The sequence below is a fragment of the Mesoplodon bidens genome (assembly GCF_964165515.1).
Source record: "Mesoplodon bidens genome assembly, chromosome: 2".
NCBI classification, from domain to species: Eukaryota; Metazoa; Chordata; class Mammalia; order Artiodactyla; family Ziphiidae; genus Mesoplodon; species Mesoplodon bidens.
Window position 1 is genome coordinate 37130519 of NC_138177.1, and position 17129 is coordinate 37147647.

Consider the following 17129-nt stretch of genomic DNA (forward strand, 5'->3'; position numbering starts at 1 on the left):
ATCCTTTTCTTTTTTGTCTTTTTCTCCCCACATATCTTTTGTGAGTATCTGTTCACTATTTCTTTCCCTAACATTACTTTCTCTCTCACATATTTTCTGGCTCGTTTTTCCTTTTCTTCTGCATGATGTCTTGTTTTCCTTCTTTCTCATACAGAGAGCGGTATGTACAAATGCTTGACCAAATTGCCTGGCATATGACTGACTTCTACAAAGACATGGTAACTCAGCGAGTGATGGACCAGCGCATTTTAGAAGAACTGTACAATTTTAAGAATGTTATTGAGGAACTGACCAGGTAAGAACTGTGCTTATCAAAGCCCTATCTCTGAAGAGAGTAAAAAATACTCAGGGAAAGTAGAATGATTAAAGGTGAGGACTCTCTGATTCTCTTTTTGTGTTTTGCAAGAGAACAGAAAGACCTGGATATAACTGTAGAGACATGGGTTACACAGGTTAACACAAAACTAAGGGTCTGTTGTATGTTTGATAGGGAAAAGACTCTTGCTCTTCCTTCCAAAATAGAGATGCTTATCTTGGTTTGGTTTACAGAGCAGCGCCGTGATTATGGATGTTAAGGTTCAAATCCCAAAGAGAATAAGCATTATATATAATAGCAATCACATTTAGTGATCAACCAACCTTGTGGCAAGATGATTAGTGGCGGGGGCTTCCCTGGTGGCGCAGTGGTTGAAAATCTGCCTGTCAATGCAGGGGACATGAGTTCGAGCCCTGGTCTGGGAAGATCCCACATGCCGTGGAGCAACTAGCCCCGTGAGCCACAATTACTGAGCCTGCACGTCTGGAGCCTGTGCTCCGCAACAGGAGAGGCCGCGATAGTGAGGCCCGTGCACTGCGATGAGGAGTGGCCCCCACTTGCCGCAACTAGAGAAAGCCCTCGCACAGAAACGAAGAGCCAACACAGCCATAAATACATTAAAAAAAACAAAACAAAAAAAACTTAAAAAACGTATAAAGTTGACATGTTTTTAAAAAAAAAAAGATTAGTGGCAAGAATGAAGAGGATAGGATAGGCATGTCAGAGGGTAGGATAGAGCAGCCTTAAGGCCTTGCCTGCCAGCATCTGCCTTCACTCCATTCTAGAGAATCCTCCCCATCTTCTTTCTGCCTTTTCTAGCCAGTCTGATTCCATTGCCAAACCTGGTAAGAGTCCACCTGAATGAACACTAGATTTCTTGATTTGGTTTATAAGGTAGAAAAACGAGGAAGAGATGTACACATGATAACTGAGAAGATTCCTGAGTATAAATCTGATTTCCTAGGTAGAAACGTTTTTAAAATCTTCAACTATGAATACAAAATTTGCTTGCTTTATTTCAGGGAGCTGTGTTTGGTTCAGACACATGATATGAAATTAACAAAGGAAGCAGAGAAGGCCCACAGAGCTTTGGCACAAGCTCTTTTAGACGCTGAAAAGAATGCCAGGTGAGTTACCGAATGTTAGCCTTTATGTCATACTTGCTTCACACCTTATTTCAAGGAATAAAATTTTTTAGAAGCATTTGAAGCTTTTTGAATTACAACAGTGCTTGAAGGAGTTAATATATGTTAAAGTTAATTGTATATATTAACTCTTCCACACACTGTTGTAATACACATCTTGTGTCTCCTTGTGTGAGAATTTTCCAGGGGGGTAAACCTAGAAGTGGAATTACTGGGTCATAGGATATGCATAGCCTTGTCTTGCTGCATGTTACCAGATACTCCACAAAGTGGTTGTACCAGTATATCCTCTAATCAGTGTATGAGATTTCCCTTTTGCTCATATCTTTTATTTCCCTTTTGCTCATATCTTTGATAGGTATGAAATGTATCTGGTTTTTGTTTGCGTTTTCCTAGTTAGTAGTGTGAGTCTAGTTCTTTTTTGGATTTTAGTGACTCTACTGTGGTCCTAATGTTTTTATTCTATTTCAGGGGTTAGCAGACTTTTTCTGTAAAGGGCCAGATGGTGAGATATGGTTTCTGATGCAACTACTCAATCAACTCTTCCTTTGTAATGTGTGCCACTGTAGTGCAAAAGCAGCCAAGGACAATACCAGAACATGATTTTGTTCCAATAAAACTTTATTTATTGTCACTGAAATCTGAATTTATAATATTTCCATGTGTTACAGAATATTATTCTCCTATTGTTTTTTAACCATTAAAAAATATAAAAAGTAAATCAAATATATAAAAAATAAAAAAAGTAAAATTCTTAGCTCATGTGCTATATAAAAACAAGTGATGGGCCAGGTTTGACCGACAGGCTGTAGTTTGCTAACCTCTATTCTATTTCATTTTCATATTCTATTTCATTTTCTGTTAGAGTTCTGATTACTAGGAAACTCTTGGGTATATATCAAAAGATATATTTGATTGCATTTTAATTTTTTATTTAGTTGATTTAAAATATTATTATATTATCATAGAAGCAGTACATGTGCCTTATAAGAAAATTAGAAAACACAGACAAGCAAAAATAAATTTTAAAAAATCACAATTTCGGGACTTCCCTGGTGGTCCAGTGGTTAAGACTCCGCTCTCCCAATGCAGGGGACCTGAGTTCAATCCCTGGTGAGAGAACTAGATCCTGCATGCCGCAACTAAAGATCCCGCATGCCTCAATGAAGCTCCCACACGCGACACCCGTGTGCCACAACTGAGACCCGATGCAGCTAAAAATAAAATAAAATAAAAAAATAAAAAATAAATAAATTTAAAAAAATAAATAAATTAGAATTTCTTTTGTGCTAATGTCGATTATCAGAACAAAACATCTTCTAAAATCAGAGAGATGGGGAAGAAAAGAGAGAAAAAAATCTCATTTTCTTTAAACATTGATGATTCTGAAGTAAGGTGGTTCATTTTTTGTGTGTGTGATTAGATATTGTAGGTAATATTTCTTCTTATAGTGACTAATTATTTTGTTGAAAATTTGGAAAATACAGAAACACAAATAAGAAAATTAAAAACATTCAAAATTCTCTTACAGTTAACTACTATTAATATTTCAATATATTTTTCTTTTTTCTATATATTTTTTATAAAAATGATATAAACTGAATATGTACTCTTATCATTTGGGTTTTCTTGTTTTATGTTGTACACAAAAATTTTTCCTGTGTACCAGAGTATTAAGAACATGACCTTTATTGTTTTTAAAAATTAATTAATTAATTAATTAATTAATTAATTTTGGCTGCGTTGGGTCTTTATTGCTGCACACGGGCTTTCTCTAGTTGCGGTGAGCCGGGGCTACTCTTCGTTGAGATGCGCAGGCTTCTCACTGCGGTGGCTTTTCTTGTTGCGGAGCATGGGCTCTAGGAGTGCGGGCTTCAGTAGCTGTGGCATGTGGGCTCTAGAGCGTAGGCTCAGTAGTTGTGGCTCATGGGCTTAGTTGCTCTGCGGCATGTGGGATCTTCCCGGACCAGGGCTCGAACCCATGTCCCCTGCACTGGCAGGCAGATTCTTAACCACTGCACCACCAGGGAAGTTCTAAGAACATGATCTTTAATTAGCTACAGAGTATTTTCATCATAGAGCTGCATTATATATTTTATTTGGCCAGTCCCTTGTTGTTGGACATTAAAGTTGTTTCTGAATTTTTTCTTTGGCTGTTATAAATAAGAGTCATTCACATATACACTACCAAATGTAAAATGGGTGGCTAGTGGGAAGCTGCTGCATAGCACAGGGAGATCAGCTTGACGCTTTGTGACAACCTAGAGGGGTGGGATAGGGAGGGTGGGAGGGAGGCTCAAGAGGGAGGGGATATGAGGATATATGTATACATATAGCTGATTTACTCTGTTGTACAGCAGAAACTAACACAACATTGTAAAGCAATTATACTCCAATAAAGATATTAAAAAAAATTAGAGTCATTAATTCCCTTTTTAAAATCGAGGTCTTTTAGATAGTAAAGTGCATAACTCTTAAGGTTATTGCTTGTTGAATTTTTATATGTATATTCATCTGTGTGCCACCTACAGTGATTAATTTTTTCTCAGTTTGAACAAATGGACGCCTCCAAATAGAAGGAGGCTTTAGGAACTGATGTTGGTGGTTAATGGCTTTCAACAAAATTAGAAGAACTTTGTGTCACTGACCTTTTATTCTTACAGAAAAGTTAATATTCCTTAGGAGGAAGTGTTTTAAAAGGTTTGTGAAAGGCTACCAATCACTTTACAACTTCTGTGTTTGTATTTAACCTCAGAGGGATTTTAATTCTAAAAGAAGCTTCAGTGTAAGTTAGAAGGAAAAGGTATGTTCTGGTAAACAAGAAGAAAAAACATTTAAGAAAAATTTACTTAATTATACTTAAGCTTTTGGTTGATTGGTAGAGAATTTCTTTAAATCTTATACTAATTATATATAATTTTAAAATGTAGCTCACAATTATTGGGCTTTGTGCCTTTGTATCTTCTTAATAAAGAATCCTAAATTCTGTGAGAAAAAAAATGAAAAACAGCTATATTACTACTACTTGTATTCAGAATTTTTCATTAGATATAGTGTTGTTATACCACTGGAGTACCATCATGTGAAAATTCTAGTGAATAAAGAAGAATATGATGAAAAGTGTTTAGAGCAGGGAACAATATATTGAACGTTTTACTTTAGGACCTTTGTAAGATTTATTCATGAAATGTGAGTATTTTTTCTTCTATTTCACCATATATTAGTGTTACTAATATATCCAGAAGTTATACCATAATTACCTTGTGATGCGTTTTAAAGGAACAAATTGCCTACTTTAGAACAAAGTTATTTTTTTAAATATGTATTTATATAGCTGTTTTTAAATTTTTCTTTTAGAATTGTAGAAGAATATCATGACTTATATACGTTACAAAGAGGAAGGATGGAGAGTGATATTAAACAGTTAATGGCAGAAAGAGATATCTGGAGCTCAGCCACATATGAATTGTCCATAAAGGTTGGTTCATCTGAAATCGTAACTTATTTTTTGGATGAATAAAGTTTCATTTTACAGTTTTCAATAATCTAGACAAAATTTTTATTTATTTATTTTTATTTTAATTTTTTATTTTTTTTTTTACTTTTTTTTTTTTGGCTGCATTGGGTCTTCGTTGCTGCATGTGGGCTTTCTCTAGTTGCGGTGAGCGGGGGCTGCTCTTTGTTGCAGTGTGCGGGCTTCTCATTGTGGTGGCTTCTCTTGTTGCAGATCATGGGCTCTAGGTGTGCGGGCTTCAGTAGTGGCAGCAAGTGGGCTCAGTAGTTGCGGCATGCGGGCCCTAGAGTGCATGGGCTTCAGTAGTTGCAGTGCATTGGCTCTAGGGTGCACAGGCTTCAGTAGTTATGGCCCGCGGGCTTTAGAGTGTAGGCTCAGTAGTTGTGGTGCATGGGCTTAATTGCTTCACGGTATGTGGGATCTTCCCGGACCAGGGCTTGAACCCATGTCTCCTCCATTGGCAGGCGGATTCTTGACCACTGTGCCACCAGGGAAGTCCCCAAAATTTTATTTTATTTTTAAATTTTTATTGAAGTACAGTTGATTTACAATGTTGTGTTTAATTTCTGCTGTACAGCAAAGTGACTCAGTTATACATTTATATACATTGTTTTTCATATTTTCCATTGTGGTTTATTAGAGGATATTGAATATAGTTCCCTGTGCTATACAGTAGGATCTTGTTGTTTATTTGTCCTATATATAATAGCTTGCATCTGCTAATCCCAAGCTCCCAATCATTCCCTCCCCAATGCCCCTTACCCTTTGGCAACCATGAGTCTGTTCTCTATATCTGTGAGTCTGTTTTTGTTTTGTAGATATGTTCATTTGTGTCATATTTTAGATTCTACATGTAAGTGATATCATGTGGTATTTGTCTTTGTTTCTGACTTACTTCACTTACTATGATAATCTCTAGGTCCATCCATGTTGCTGCAAATGGCATTATTTCATTCTTTTTAATGGCTGAGTAATATTTCATTGTGTGTGTATATATATATCTTAAAAATTTTTTTTTAATTTTTAATTTTTTAAATTAATTTTTTATTGGCGTATAGTTGATTTACAATGTTGTATCAGTTTCTGCTGTACAGCAAGGTGAATCAGTTATACATATATATATATATCCACTCTTTTTTAGATTCTGTTCCCATATAGGTCATTACAGAGTACTGAGTAGAGTTCCCTGTGCTATACAGTAGCTTCTTATTCATTATCTGTTTTATATATAGTAGTGTGTATATGTCAATCCCAATCCCCCAATTTATCCTTCCCACCCCTTCTTTCCCCCTTGGTAACCATGTTTGTTTTCTACATCTTTGACTCTATTTCTGTTTTGTAAATAGGTTCATTTGTACTTTTTTTTTAGATTCCACATGTAAGTGATGTCATATGATATTTGTCATTCTCTGTCTGACTTACTTCACATGGTCTCTAGGTCCATCAATGTTACTGCAAATGACATTATTTTGTTCTTTTTAATGGCTGAGTAATATTCCAGTGTGTGTGTGTGTGTGTGTGTGTGTGTGTGTGTGTGTGTGTGTACACTACATCTTCTTTATCCATTCATCTGCTGATGGACATTTAGGTTGTTTCCATGTAGACAAAATTTTTAAAAATGAAGATTTTTTTTTTTTTGCGGTACACGGGCCTCTCACTGTTGTGGCCTCTCCCATTGTGGAGCACAGGCTCTGGACGTGCAGGCTCAGCGGCCATGGCTCACGGGCCCAGCTGCTCCGCGGCATGTGGGATCTTCCCAGGCCAGGGCATGAACCTGTGTCCCCTGCATCGGCAGGTGGACTCTCAACCACTGCGCCACCAGGGAAGCCCGAAGATGTATATTTAATTGATGAATAAGGCAGCCATTCTATTATGGGCCTTGAAAAGGAAAAGTTACATTGTTTTCTTTTGTTTATTCTCTATTGGATAGCTGGCTATTGTCCAATTAAGGGCTCTTTTTTCCACCAGAACCTATGAGTATGAGCCAGAATTCTATTTCTGTTGTTTGTGAACATGTTAAAACTTTCAACTTTAATTATACACTAATAAACTAGGGAAAGTGGTTCTTATTTTTTTTACGTAATGTAACTGTATTACGATCACTTGATAACTCGCTTTGGTTCTATTACCTTGGTACCCAAGATGACAACTGACTTGAAATATGGCAGCCTGTGGACAATTATAGTGATGCTTTAGGAAAGTAGTTATGTTCCACAATACAGTGTTCTATTTTTCTAAAATGTTTGCTGGTTGGTTGCCTAATTTCACATCTGGAAATTATAATATTAACAATAAATTATGACCCTCGACAGATTCAAATTTTTATACCATTTTCCTCTTTAATAGTCAGACCTCATCTACGACATGGGTGTTCCATTCTGATGCAGAACTTTAAAAGGGACATTGACATGTCCAGAGAAAACAATTGTGAAAGTAAATATATAACATAAGAAACAAACCTATAAAAGAAACAGACTCACAGATACAGAAAACAAACTAGTAGTTACCAGTGGGGAGAGGGAAAGGGGGAGGGGCAAGATAGGGTAGAGGACTGAGGTATGAACTACTATGTATAAAATAAATAAGCTACAAGGATACATTGTACAGCACAGAGAATATAGCCAATATTTTATAATAACTATAAATGGAATATAACCTTTAAAAATTGTCTGTCACTGGGGCTTCCCTGGTGGCATAGTGGTTGAGAGTCCGCCTGTCGATGCAGGGACATGGGTTCGTGCCCTGGTCCGAGAAGATCCCACATGCCGCAGAGTGGCTGGGCCCGTGAGCCATGGCCGCTGAGCCTGCGCGTCCGGAGTCTGTGCTCCACAACGGGAGAGGCCACAACAGTGAGAGGCCCGCGTACCACAAAAAAAAAAAAAAAAAAAAAAAAAATGTCTGTCACTATGTTGTACACCTGAAACTTATATAATATTGTACATCAACTATACCTCAGTTTAAAAGAAAAAAGAAACAAATCTGGGAGCTAGCATGTTCAGTAGGAGAAAAAAAGATGACAAGTGAGTTCCCTCACTCTAGAAGTATTCAAACAGTAGAGAACTAACTGACCAGTGGTAAGAGATTTCTGTAGAAGAATACCTTGAATTAATGGGGCTTTGTGTTGGATCATCACTAATAGGAAATAACAGCTATAATGTCAGCTCCCTGAAAACAAGGACTTTGTTCACCGAGATATGCACAATGTCTTGAACAGTCAGTCATTCACTGAATGATTATATAATTGATTCAGTATATCAGTGGTTCTCAAAGTATGGTCCATGGACCCCCTTGAAGGTCCATAAAACCCTTCATGAGGTGAAAACTAGTGTCATTGTAACACTGAGTTATCATCTGCCTTTTTCATTCTCGTTCTGATATGATTTTTCTTGAAGCTACATGGTATGGGATATTACAACAGATTGAATTCAAAAGCAAATGAAAATCCAGCTCTATTCTATTAAAGCAAACATTAAAGAGATTTGTAAAAATGTGAAACTGCGTGTTCTTCTCACTAATTTTTTTTGTTTTAGAAAATGTAGTTATTTTTCAGAAAAACTATGTTAAATATATAATGAGCTTATTAATGTTTAAGTGAATTAACAAATACATATTTTAAATAATTTCAGTTTTCCAACGCAATAAATAACAATAGATATAATCCATATAAACAAAAACTCTTCGGAGTTCTCAATTTTTAAGAGTATAAAGGGGTTTTGAGATAAAATTGAGAACCTCTGCTATATACTATGTTCAATTTGGTTCTGGTTCAGTAGTTTTAGAAAACATGAATTTATGATTCAAGTTAGTTCATGATTTAAATAAGAAACTGATTGAATTAATGATTCAGTGAAAAATTGGTGTGTGAAATTGGTTTGGGTTTAATAAATTACAATGGTTTGTTAATGTTTTAGGTTCCTAATTTTAGTGCTTTCTAAAAATAGGTAATTGAAAGAAATAAAGTCATGTTGGCTAAAAGACTTTACCTCAGTGAAAAAGGCTGGAATAAGTATACTAAGCATTTCATCATACTGCTGTCAACTAAGGTAAAGCTCAATTCACTTAAATCATGGGAAAAGAGACTCCAACTGTTGAGGGTTGAAGCTACAAGAAGCCTTTGTTAATTTATAGATTTTTTTTAAATTTAATTATTTATTTATTTATTTTTGGCTGCGTTGGGTCTTCATTGTTGTGCACAGGCTTTCTCTAGCTGCGGCCAGCAAGGGCTACTCTTCTTTGCCGTGCGTGGGCTTCTCACTGCAGTGGCTTCTCTTGTTGTGGACCATGGGCTCTGGAGCACAGGCTCAGTAGTTGTGGTGCACGGGCTTAGTTGCCCTGAGGCATGTGGGATCTTCCCCCCTGAACCCATGTCCCCTGCATTGACAGGTGGATTCTTAACCACTGCGCCACCAGGAAGTCCCTAATTTATAGATTAAATTTTAAATATAGTTTTATATTTGTGCTTTATTGGAGGCAAAATGAAAAATCTAAGGAAAAGTGAATAAAGGCCCTTCTTTACATTTGTCTTCTATAATAATTAGAGAAATTTAAGCAATTTGTCTAAGTTAATAACATGCAGATGTTACTTATAGAGTTATAGTGCTTAAACAAAAATGTAACTGTGTTCATTGAAATAATTGCATTATTGATGCATTCTGTGCAATATTATGGGACAATTCAGTGAGCACACTAGGTTGAAAAGGAAGGAAGTGGCATTTAGTATGTTTCTAGAGCCAAACCATTTACACTAATTTCATTTAATTCTTATAACAGTCCTGTGAGATATATATTAGGGTCTTTATTTTATAGATAAGAAAAATTAATCTCAAGAGCCAAGATTACACAGCCAGTCAATGGCTAGGATTTATATTTTGTTCTGTCTGGCTTTGAAATTCCTGTTCTTTCCAATGTACTGCACTGCCTGCCAAATCCTATGAGGAAACTGGGCTCGTGTTGCAAAGGAAAAAATCTTGTTCCTGATGCTTTTTTTATTATGGAAAAATTCTCCACCAAAGGGACTGTGTAATAGTGTCACTGATATTTTGAAAGAGGAATATCTTTTCAACTTTTGGATCCATTTTCTACCTATGACTCTAGTATTGCAATATTAATAATGGCCTGGTGTATGCTAATAAGTATTTGTTACATGAATAAATGAATAAGTGGTTTAATTCCATGCATTTTATCTAGGACACTGCAGACCTTGCACTGTTGCAGAAGTTGATGGAGAAATGGAGAAACTTAGTGAATAAATTTAGACAGGAAGTGGAACAAAATGAAGAGTCTACAAGAGAAAAATTGCAAAGTGTTAAGGATGGCCTTGTCAAATGGCAGCAGTTCTTCAGAAATAATACGTGGGTCTCCAAGAATCTTGTTTTTCTGATTATTTGATGTCATGTTTGATAACTCAGTCCAATTCTTCCTCTCTTTTTATCTTGTTTCTCTTTTACCTTGTAATTACTCTAACATTGATTTTGGTAGGGTAACCAGCTGCCCTTACATGGGCACAATCCTGCTAGGAACTTGAATGGTCTTGCAGTTTCTAGTGCTAATCATCTCTGATCATCTTGGTCCCTGTACCCAACTGCTGCTGCTTCCACTAAGTCCAACTCTTTTTCTTTTCTTCTCTTTACTCTCTTTTTAAAATCAAGTCAACTTATGTCATTACTCTGGGCAAACTTGAATATCTGGATCCATTTGCAAATTCTGTAGCATAGTGCATGTGCCGAGAAGTGGAATCAATGACTGGCAGTTATAAGGAGGTTGATTCTGATTGAATATCATATCTTGTAACAATTAGAGAAATTTGATAATGGAAGAAGCTGCCTTCCTTAGTTAATTAACAAAGTAGTTAATTGGAGGCTGGATGACTACATCACAGCCAAGGTTAGTGTGAATCCATACTTTGAATGCAGGCTGAACTCAGTGATTTCTAAAGTTTTTTTTTTTTTTTAAACTTTAAGATGCTTCGTCTGTTGAGGAAACATATGTAGGTACCATTTCCATTTCAAATTGAGAAGAGCGGTTTCAGTTTTTCACATCCTCTAAGACAGCTGTCCGCAACCTTTTTGGCACCAGGAACCGGTTTCATGGAAGACAGTTTTTCCACGGACTGGTTGGGAGGGATGATTTCAGGATGATTCAAGAGCATTACATTTATTGTGCATTTTGTTTCTATTATCATTACATCCGCTCCAGCTGAGATCATCAGGCATTAGATCCTGGAGGCTGGGATCTAAACCCAACCTGCCTGGATCTAAACCTGCTCTAAAAGGTTCCCCAGTGAGTAGATTTGGAAGTTGTGGAAGCTGAAGCTGGTACATATCCAAGCTGGTTGCTGCTGCCATTGCCCGCTTCTACTGTGTATTGACACTTAGCTGGGAGAGGAGCCCAGGTGGCAGTGGTTCCCTTCTCCCTTTCTCCTCAGGAGCTTCTTTATCAAGAGCTTTCTCCTTGTGAGGCTTCAAAAGATATTAAAGGAAACTCTTAACAGAAGTTGGGGCTCCTGACCTAAATGTTGAGTTTTAATTGTTCTTTAAGCTTCCTTTCTATTTATATATTGTTTTGGTTGCTGTGTTCAGCAGGAATCATTCTTATGATGACCTAATTTTGGGTGCTGAGGACCCAGAGACCACTCTTTTAATACTGTCATGGCCTCTGACCCTGTAACCTGCTTACTCAGGTCTGATTAGGGTCTGAATTTATATTTATATTTGTAAATTTAAAAATAAATGCCTATGAGGGAGAGGCTGAACCTGAAAGGCATTAGGGAAAATCATCAGGGAAAAAGATATTATTAATTGTTATAAATGTGTGGATTCATGATTTTCTTTGTTTATATCTTGTTATGAGACCATGCTCTTGTTCCTTTTCCTTCTTTCAGTGGAAAAGATATTTCATCCCCTAGTAAAGAAAATAGATTTGAATCAGTTGTTCCAGACTTCAAGCAGTGGCAAAAGGTAAGACTTTCTAGTAAACAGCTTGGTAATCAAAATGCTGTTTGTAAACTTGTCACTCTTCACCTACAACTAAGTCACAACTCATCCTTTAAAAATGCCATACTAGGTTTTACGAAAGATAAGGAAAGCATCAAGGCTACAGGGGCTTTTAAAAATACTCTTAAAGATTCTATTTTCAGTTCTATTTTAGATTTTCGAGTCAAAGTTAGGCTGCCAGAAATAAATTGGGAAAAGATACTTGGGTGGCAGTTAGGGTAGTTCTGATTCTCTCATCTAATTGTCGGACATAAGTAACATCTGTGCCTCTCATGTACCTGGCTTTTTTCTTTCTTTTTTTAAAATAAATTTATTTATTTATTTTATTTTTGGCTGCTTTGGGTCTTCGTTGCTGCATTCAGGCTTTCTCTAGTTGTGGCTAGCGAGGGTTACTCTTCGTTGCCGTGCATGGGCTTCTCATTGCGGTGGCTTCTCTTGTTGTGAAGCACGGGCTCTAGGCACAAGGGCTTCAGTGGTTGTGGCTCACGGGCTCTAGAGCACAGGCTCAGGAGTTGTGGCGCGTAGGCTTAGTTACTCCGTGGCATGTGGGATCTTCCCGGACCAGGGATCGAACCTGTGACCCATGCATTGGCAGGCAGATTCCCTGCCACCAGGGAAGTCCCTACCTGGCTTTTTTCTTAAGGACAAATTGGACTTTTAAAATTAATAACATCTTTTTTAAAAATTGTGGTAAAATATACATAACAAAATTTATCATTTTAATCATTTTTAAGAGTACAGTTCAGTGGCATTAAGTACATTCACACTGTTGTGCAACCATCACCACCATTCATGTCCAGAACTTTTTTATCTTCCTGAACTGAAACTCTACCCATTAAACAAACAATAACTCCCCATTTCCTCCTCCTCCCAGCCCCTGGCAACCACGATTCTACTTTCTGTCTTTATTTTTCCTTTTTTTTTTTTTGGCAGTACGCAGGCCTCTCACTGTCGTGGCCTCTCCCGTCGCGGAGCACAGGCTCCGGACGTGCAGGCTCAGCGACCACGGCTCAGGGGCCCAGCCGCTCCGCAGCATGTGGGATCTTCCCGGACCAGGGCACAAACCCATGTCCCCTGCATCGGCAGGCAGACTCTCAACCACTGCGCCACCAGGGAAGCCCTACTTTCTGTCTTTATAAATTTGACTACTCTAGGCACCTCATATGAATGAAATCATATAGAATTAGTCCTTTTGTGACTGACTTATTCCCTTCAGCATAATATCCATAAGATTCATCCATGTTGCAGCATATATCGGAATTTCCTTCCTCCTTAAGGTCGAATCATATTCCATTGTATGTATATATCACACTTTGTTTATTAATAACATCTTTTTAAAAGGGTTCAAACTTTGAAAATAGGTTTCATTAATCAAATTACTCTCATGTTATAGTAGTCTGACAAGGGGAAATATATGATATTGAAGTCCTCCAATGTGAACATCACACTCATGACCTAATGAAATCTCATCCAGATCCCAGGGAACCATTTTCTTTTCTTTTGGAATGATTTGAGCTGAATATTCTAAGAATTGAAGATGTTTGTTGTCATATATACAACATAGCTAGTTTAGTGACTTTTTTTTTTTACTGCTTATCTGTTTGACATTGCATAGATAAAATTGAAAAAATCATGCTTCTTTTTTTAGTAGGAATAATAATAATTCTCATTCATTAACTTGTCAGGATGAAGGTGCTTTCCACATGTTGCTTTATTTATTCTTCATAGCATCCACATGATGCAGGTTTTATAATCCCCATCTCACAGATGTGGAAATTGAAGGTTAGAAATGTTAACTTGCCTTAGTTATCTGTAAATGGTAAATGGCTGAGTCAGAATTTGAGTCCATGTCTCTCCAATTCCAAAATTCTTACCCTTAATTGCTCTGCTACAGTGCTTCCCTATACTGATTACTGATAAGTGTGGGTGATTTGTTTCCATTATCTGAGTCACAAATAATGGCAAGCTTTATATATAGGTTACACTTTATTTTTTCCACAAATATTTATTGATATGTCAGATATAGCACTTGGACTTGGGATTAAACAGATAAATGAAAACCTATACATTCTACGAACTTTCCCAGTTTTGTGGGGATCATGTAAACAGAAATATTACATCCTTACCAAAGCAAATAGTAATTACAAATGCTCAGCTAGGTGGGAATGTGAATTGGTACAGCCACTATGGAGAACAGTATGGAGGTTCCTTAAAAAACTACAAATAGAACTACCATATGACCCAGCAATCCCACTACTGGGCATATACCCTGAGAAAACCATAATTCAAAAAGAGTCATGTACCAAAGTGTTCATTGCAGCTCTATTTACAATAGCCCAGAGATGGAAACAACCTAAGTGTCCATCATCGGATGAATGGATAAAGAAGATGTGGCACATATATACAATGGAATATTACTCAGCCATAAAATGAAAGGAAATTGAGCTATTTGTAATGAGGTGGATGGACCTCAAGTCTGTCATACAGAGTGAAGTAAGTCAGAAAGAGAAAGACAAATACCGTATGCTAACACATATATATGGAATTTAAGAAAAAAAATGTCATGAAGAACCTAGGGGTAAGACAGGAATAAAGACACAGACCTACTAGAGAATGGACTTGAGGATATGGGGAGGGGGAAGGGTAAGCTGTGACAAAGCGAGAGAGAGGCATGGACATATATACACTACCAAACATAAGGTAGATAGATAGTGGGAAGCAGCCACATAGCACAGGGAGATCAGCTCGGTGCTTTGTGACTGCCTAGAGGGGTGGGATAGGGAGGGTGGGAGGGAGGGAGACGCAAGAGGGAAGAGATGTGGGAACATATGTATATGTATAACTGATTCACTTTGTTACAAAGCAGAAACTAACACACCATTGTAAAGCAATTATACTCCAATAAAGATGTAAAAAAAAAAATGCTCAGCTCTGTGAGACTTAATTGCCTATCACTAATTTTTTTACCTATATAGGATTTCATATAATTATTTCATCCCTGGTAAACTATGGTTATCTTACAGAGTATCAAAATTGATTAAAATTCACTTTAACTTTGAAATTAAAATATATGTCACATGAAGAAATGGTACGACAAATAATAATAAGATATGTAATTCCAAAATATTTAGGAGTCACCTGAGTAAACTTTGATGAAATCAGTGAATAATGTGCTAATTTCCTCATCCTGCTTTCACTCTCTAGATGTTGACTGAAGACAAAGACAAATTTTCTGGGGATCTTCTAGTGTCAAAATATGATTCTCTCAAGATTATTAAACATTTACAGGAAAGCTGGGCAGATATTGGGCTTGGGATATTTAGTCGCCATAAAAGTATGGAGGGAAAGATACCACCAGAGCAGAAGCACATGGAGGAAATTGTGAAAAGTACAGGAAGACTCTACAAAGAATTTGAAATAAGAATAAATGGGGATAATGGTAAGGAAAAAAAAAACAATGATAATGATAATTGGATTGCTTGACAATAGAAAGCATTTTAATAGTAATTATTATTTTCAATACAATTAATATTTAAAAACAATACATATAGTTTTAAAAATCAAGGAAAATAAAGCATGGAGCATCACTTTATTGAGATATAAGTCATATACAGTACAATTCATCTATTTAAAGTATACAGTTTGATGGTTTTTAGTATATTCACAGATATATACAACCAGGTGGTAAATGATTTTAAATAAAAGAGGAAGTCCAAATGATGAATGAGAGTGAAATTAAATCATTTTGAATCCTACTAAAAGACTGAAGTTTACTGATGAAGGCAGTGAGAATATTTTCATCAATGACAAGAAAAAGTTTGTTTTTAAATTATTTCTCTTTATATATCTCTGAGATGGGAGCATTTTCATTTCTTATTTTGCAAATGAGTTTAGACAAAGTATAGAGAGGGTATTTTGCCATGATCTCACAGTGAATCAGTCAAAAATTAGAATCCAAAGTTGATACTTATTCAGACCAAAACTATAAGCTTCATGTAAACCTGAACAATGACCTAAAAAATGACTCAAGAACTATATCTCTTCTAGTTTCTGTTAACTATCTTATAATCATGAAGAAGCTGTTTTTCATCATTGTCTTCTTAACAGGATAACTCAGTGAATTAATACCTTTAACAGAAACTGCAGTTCATGGTTTCTGGATTTAATGCATTTCATTCTCAGCTGAGAAGAGAAGACAGAGTAAAAACTGTTATCAACGAAATAGTCCATCAGTCAGAAAAGCGCTGTTTACATAGTTTTTATTCACTAAATATTTATTTAGGAACTACTCTTCGCAAGATTCTCTGCTAGGCAAGCCGTAGGATAATAAGAAAATGGAAAAAGATATGCCCCTGCCCATTAGTATTTCATAATTTATTATTGATAGTAAACTTACACATACTTCTAAAAGTTAATGCTTTTCTCACTTTTCCAGGTATCTCTAAAATTCTTCCAAGTTTGGTTAGTTCTCTTGAATTCTGTTCTTTCAAATTGGAAAGCCTGCTGGAGTTTCCTGAACTGCTTCTTGAAGAATGGGAGGGACTTAATGAAAAAATTAATGAAATGAAATCTCACTTGGATGCATCGTTAAACATTATTGGTACTGTTCCGCAGTACACAGATGTGGATTCTGTCTCGTAAGTTCCCATAGCTCTCTGCTGGGTAGAAGGGAATCCCCACTTCTCAACTGCATTTTCTCAGTACTTCGCGTCAGCAATGGGTATTTGGGGTCAGATACAAAACCTTGACATTCTCTTCCTCCAAGTAAGAAAACCATCTGATTGGGAGCTGGAGGGTGAGGGAGTCCTGGGTTCTTAACCACAGCAGTCTAGGGTGGAGTTTCTGCCTCACTGAGCTGAGAAGGGGAAGAGCGGGAGTAGTTTCGGTTCAAATAACATAGACTCTTGCCTTTCCTACTGAATCTTCATAAATTGTCTTGAATATAAGTTTCTTCAGTTGCTGTTTGTCCTTAGAACCATTTCCAGAAGCTTTCAATGGTTTTTGTTTTGTTTTAGTAATTTTCACTAATTTCACTGGAGAGTGGGTCACCTTTTCTCCTCCCTCTGTCATGTTGGAAGTTGATCTCTTGAGAGGATTTTAAAACTCATTCTTCTCATTTTGTGGCCTCAGTGGTCTAGAAGTAAATGTAAAGAAAGTGAGTG

General features: G+C 36.7%; 1 protein-coding gene across 7 annotated transcripts in view; it reads left to right on the forward strand.

Annotated features, from left to right (window-relative positions):
• AXDND1 (axonemal dynein light chain domain containing 1) overlaps window positions 1–17129 on the forward strand; it is a 72243-nt gene that overhangs the window by 23812 nt on the left and 31302 nt on the right. For 5 of the 7 annotated variants that reach the window (XR_014014327.1, XM_081223379.1, XM_081223380.1 and 2 more), the window contains 8 exons: window positions 155–295; window positions 1339–1443; window positions 4819–4939; window positions 8917–9018; window positions 10163–10326; window positions 11856–11931; window positions 15172–15406; window positions 16403–16604. Coding sequence is in view for 6 of the 7 variants with exons in the window: in XM_081223379.1 (XP_081079505.1) it covers window positions 155–295; window positions 1339–1443; window positions 4819–4939; window positions 8917–9018; window positions 10163–10326; window positions 11856–11931; window positions 15172–15406; window positions 16403–16604 (1146 nt within the window). In the remaining variant the exon portion in view is untranslated. The remainder of the gene's footprint in view (window positions 1–154; window positions 296–1338; window positions 1444–4818; window positions 4940–8916; window positions 9019–10162; window positions 10327–11855; window positions 11932–15171; window positions 15407–16402; window positions 16605–17129) is intronic. The other 2 variants (XM_081223383.1, XM_081223382.1) reach the window with 2 other exon arrangements.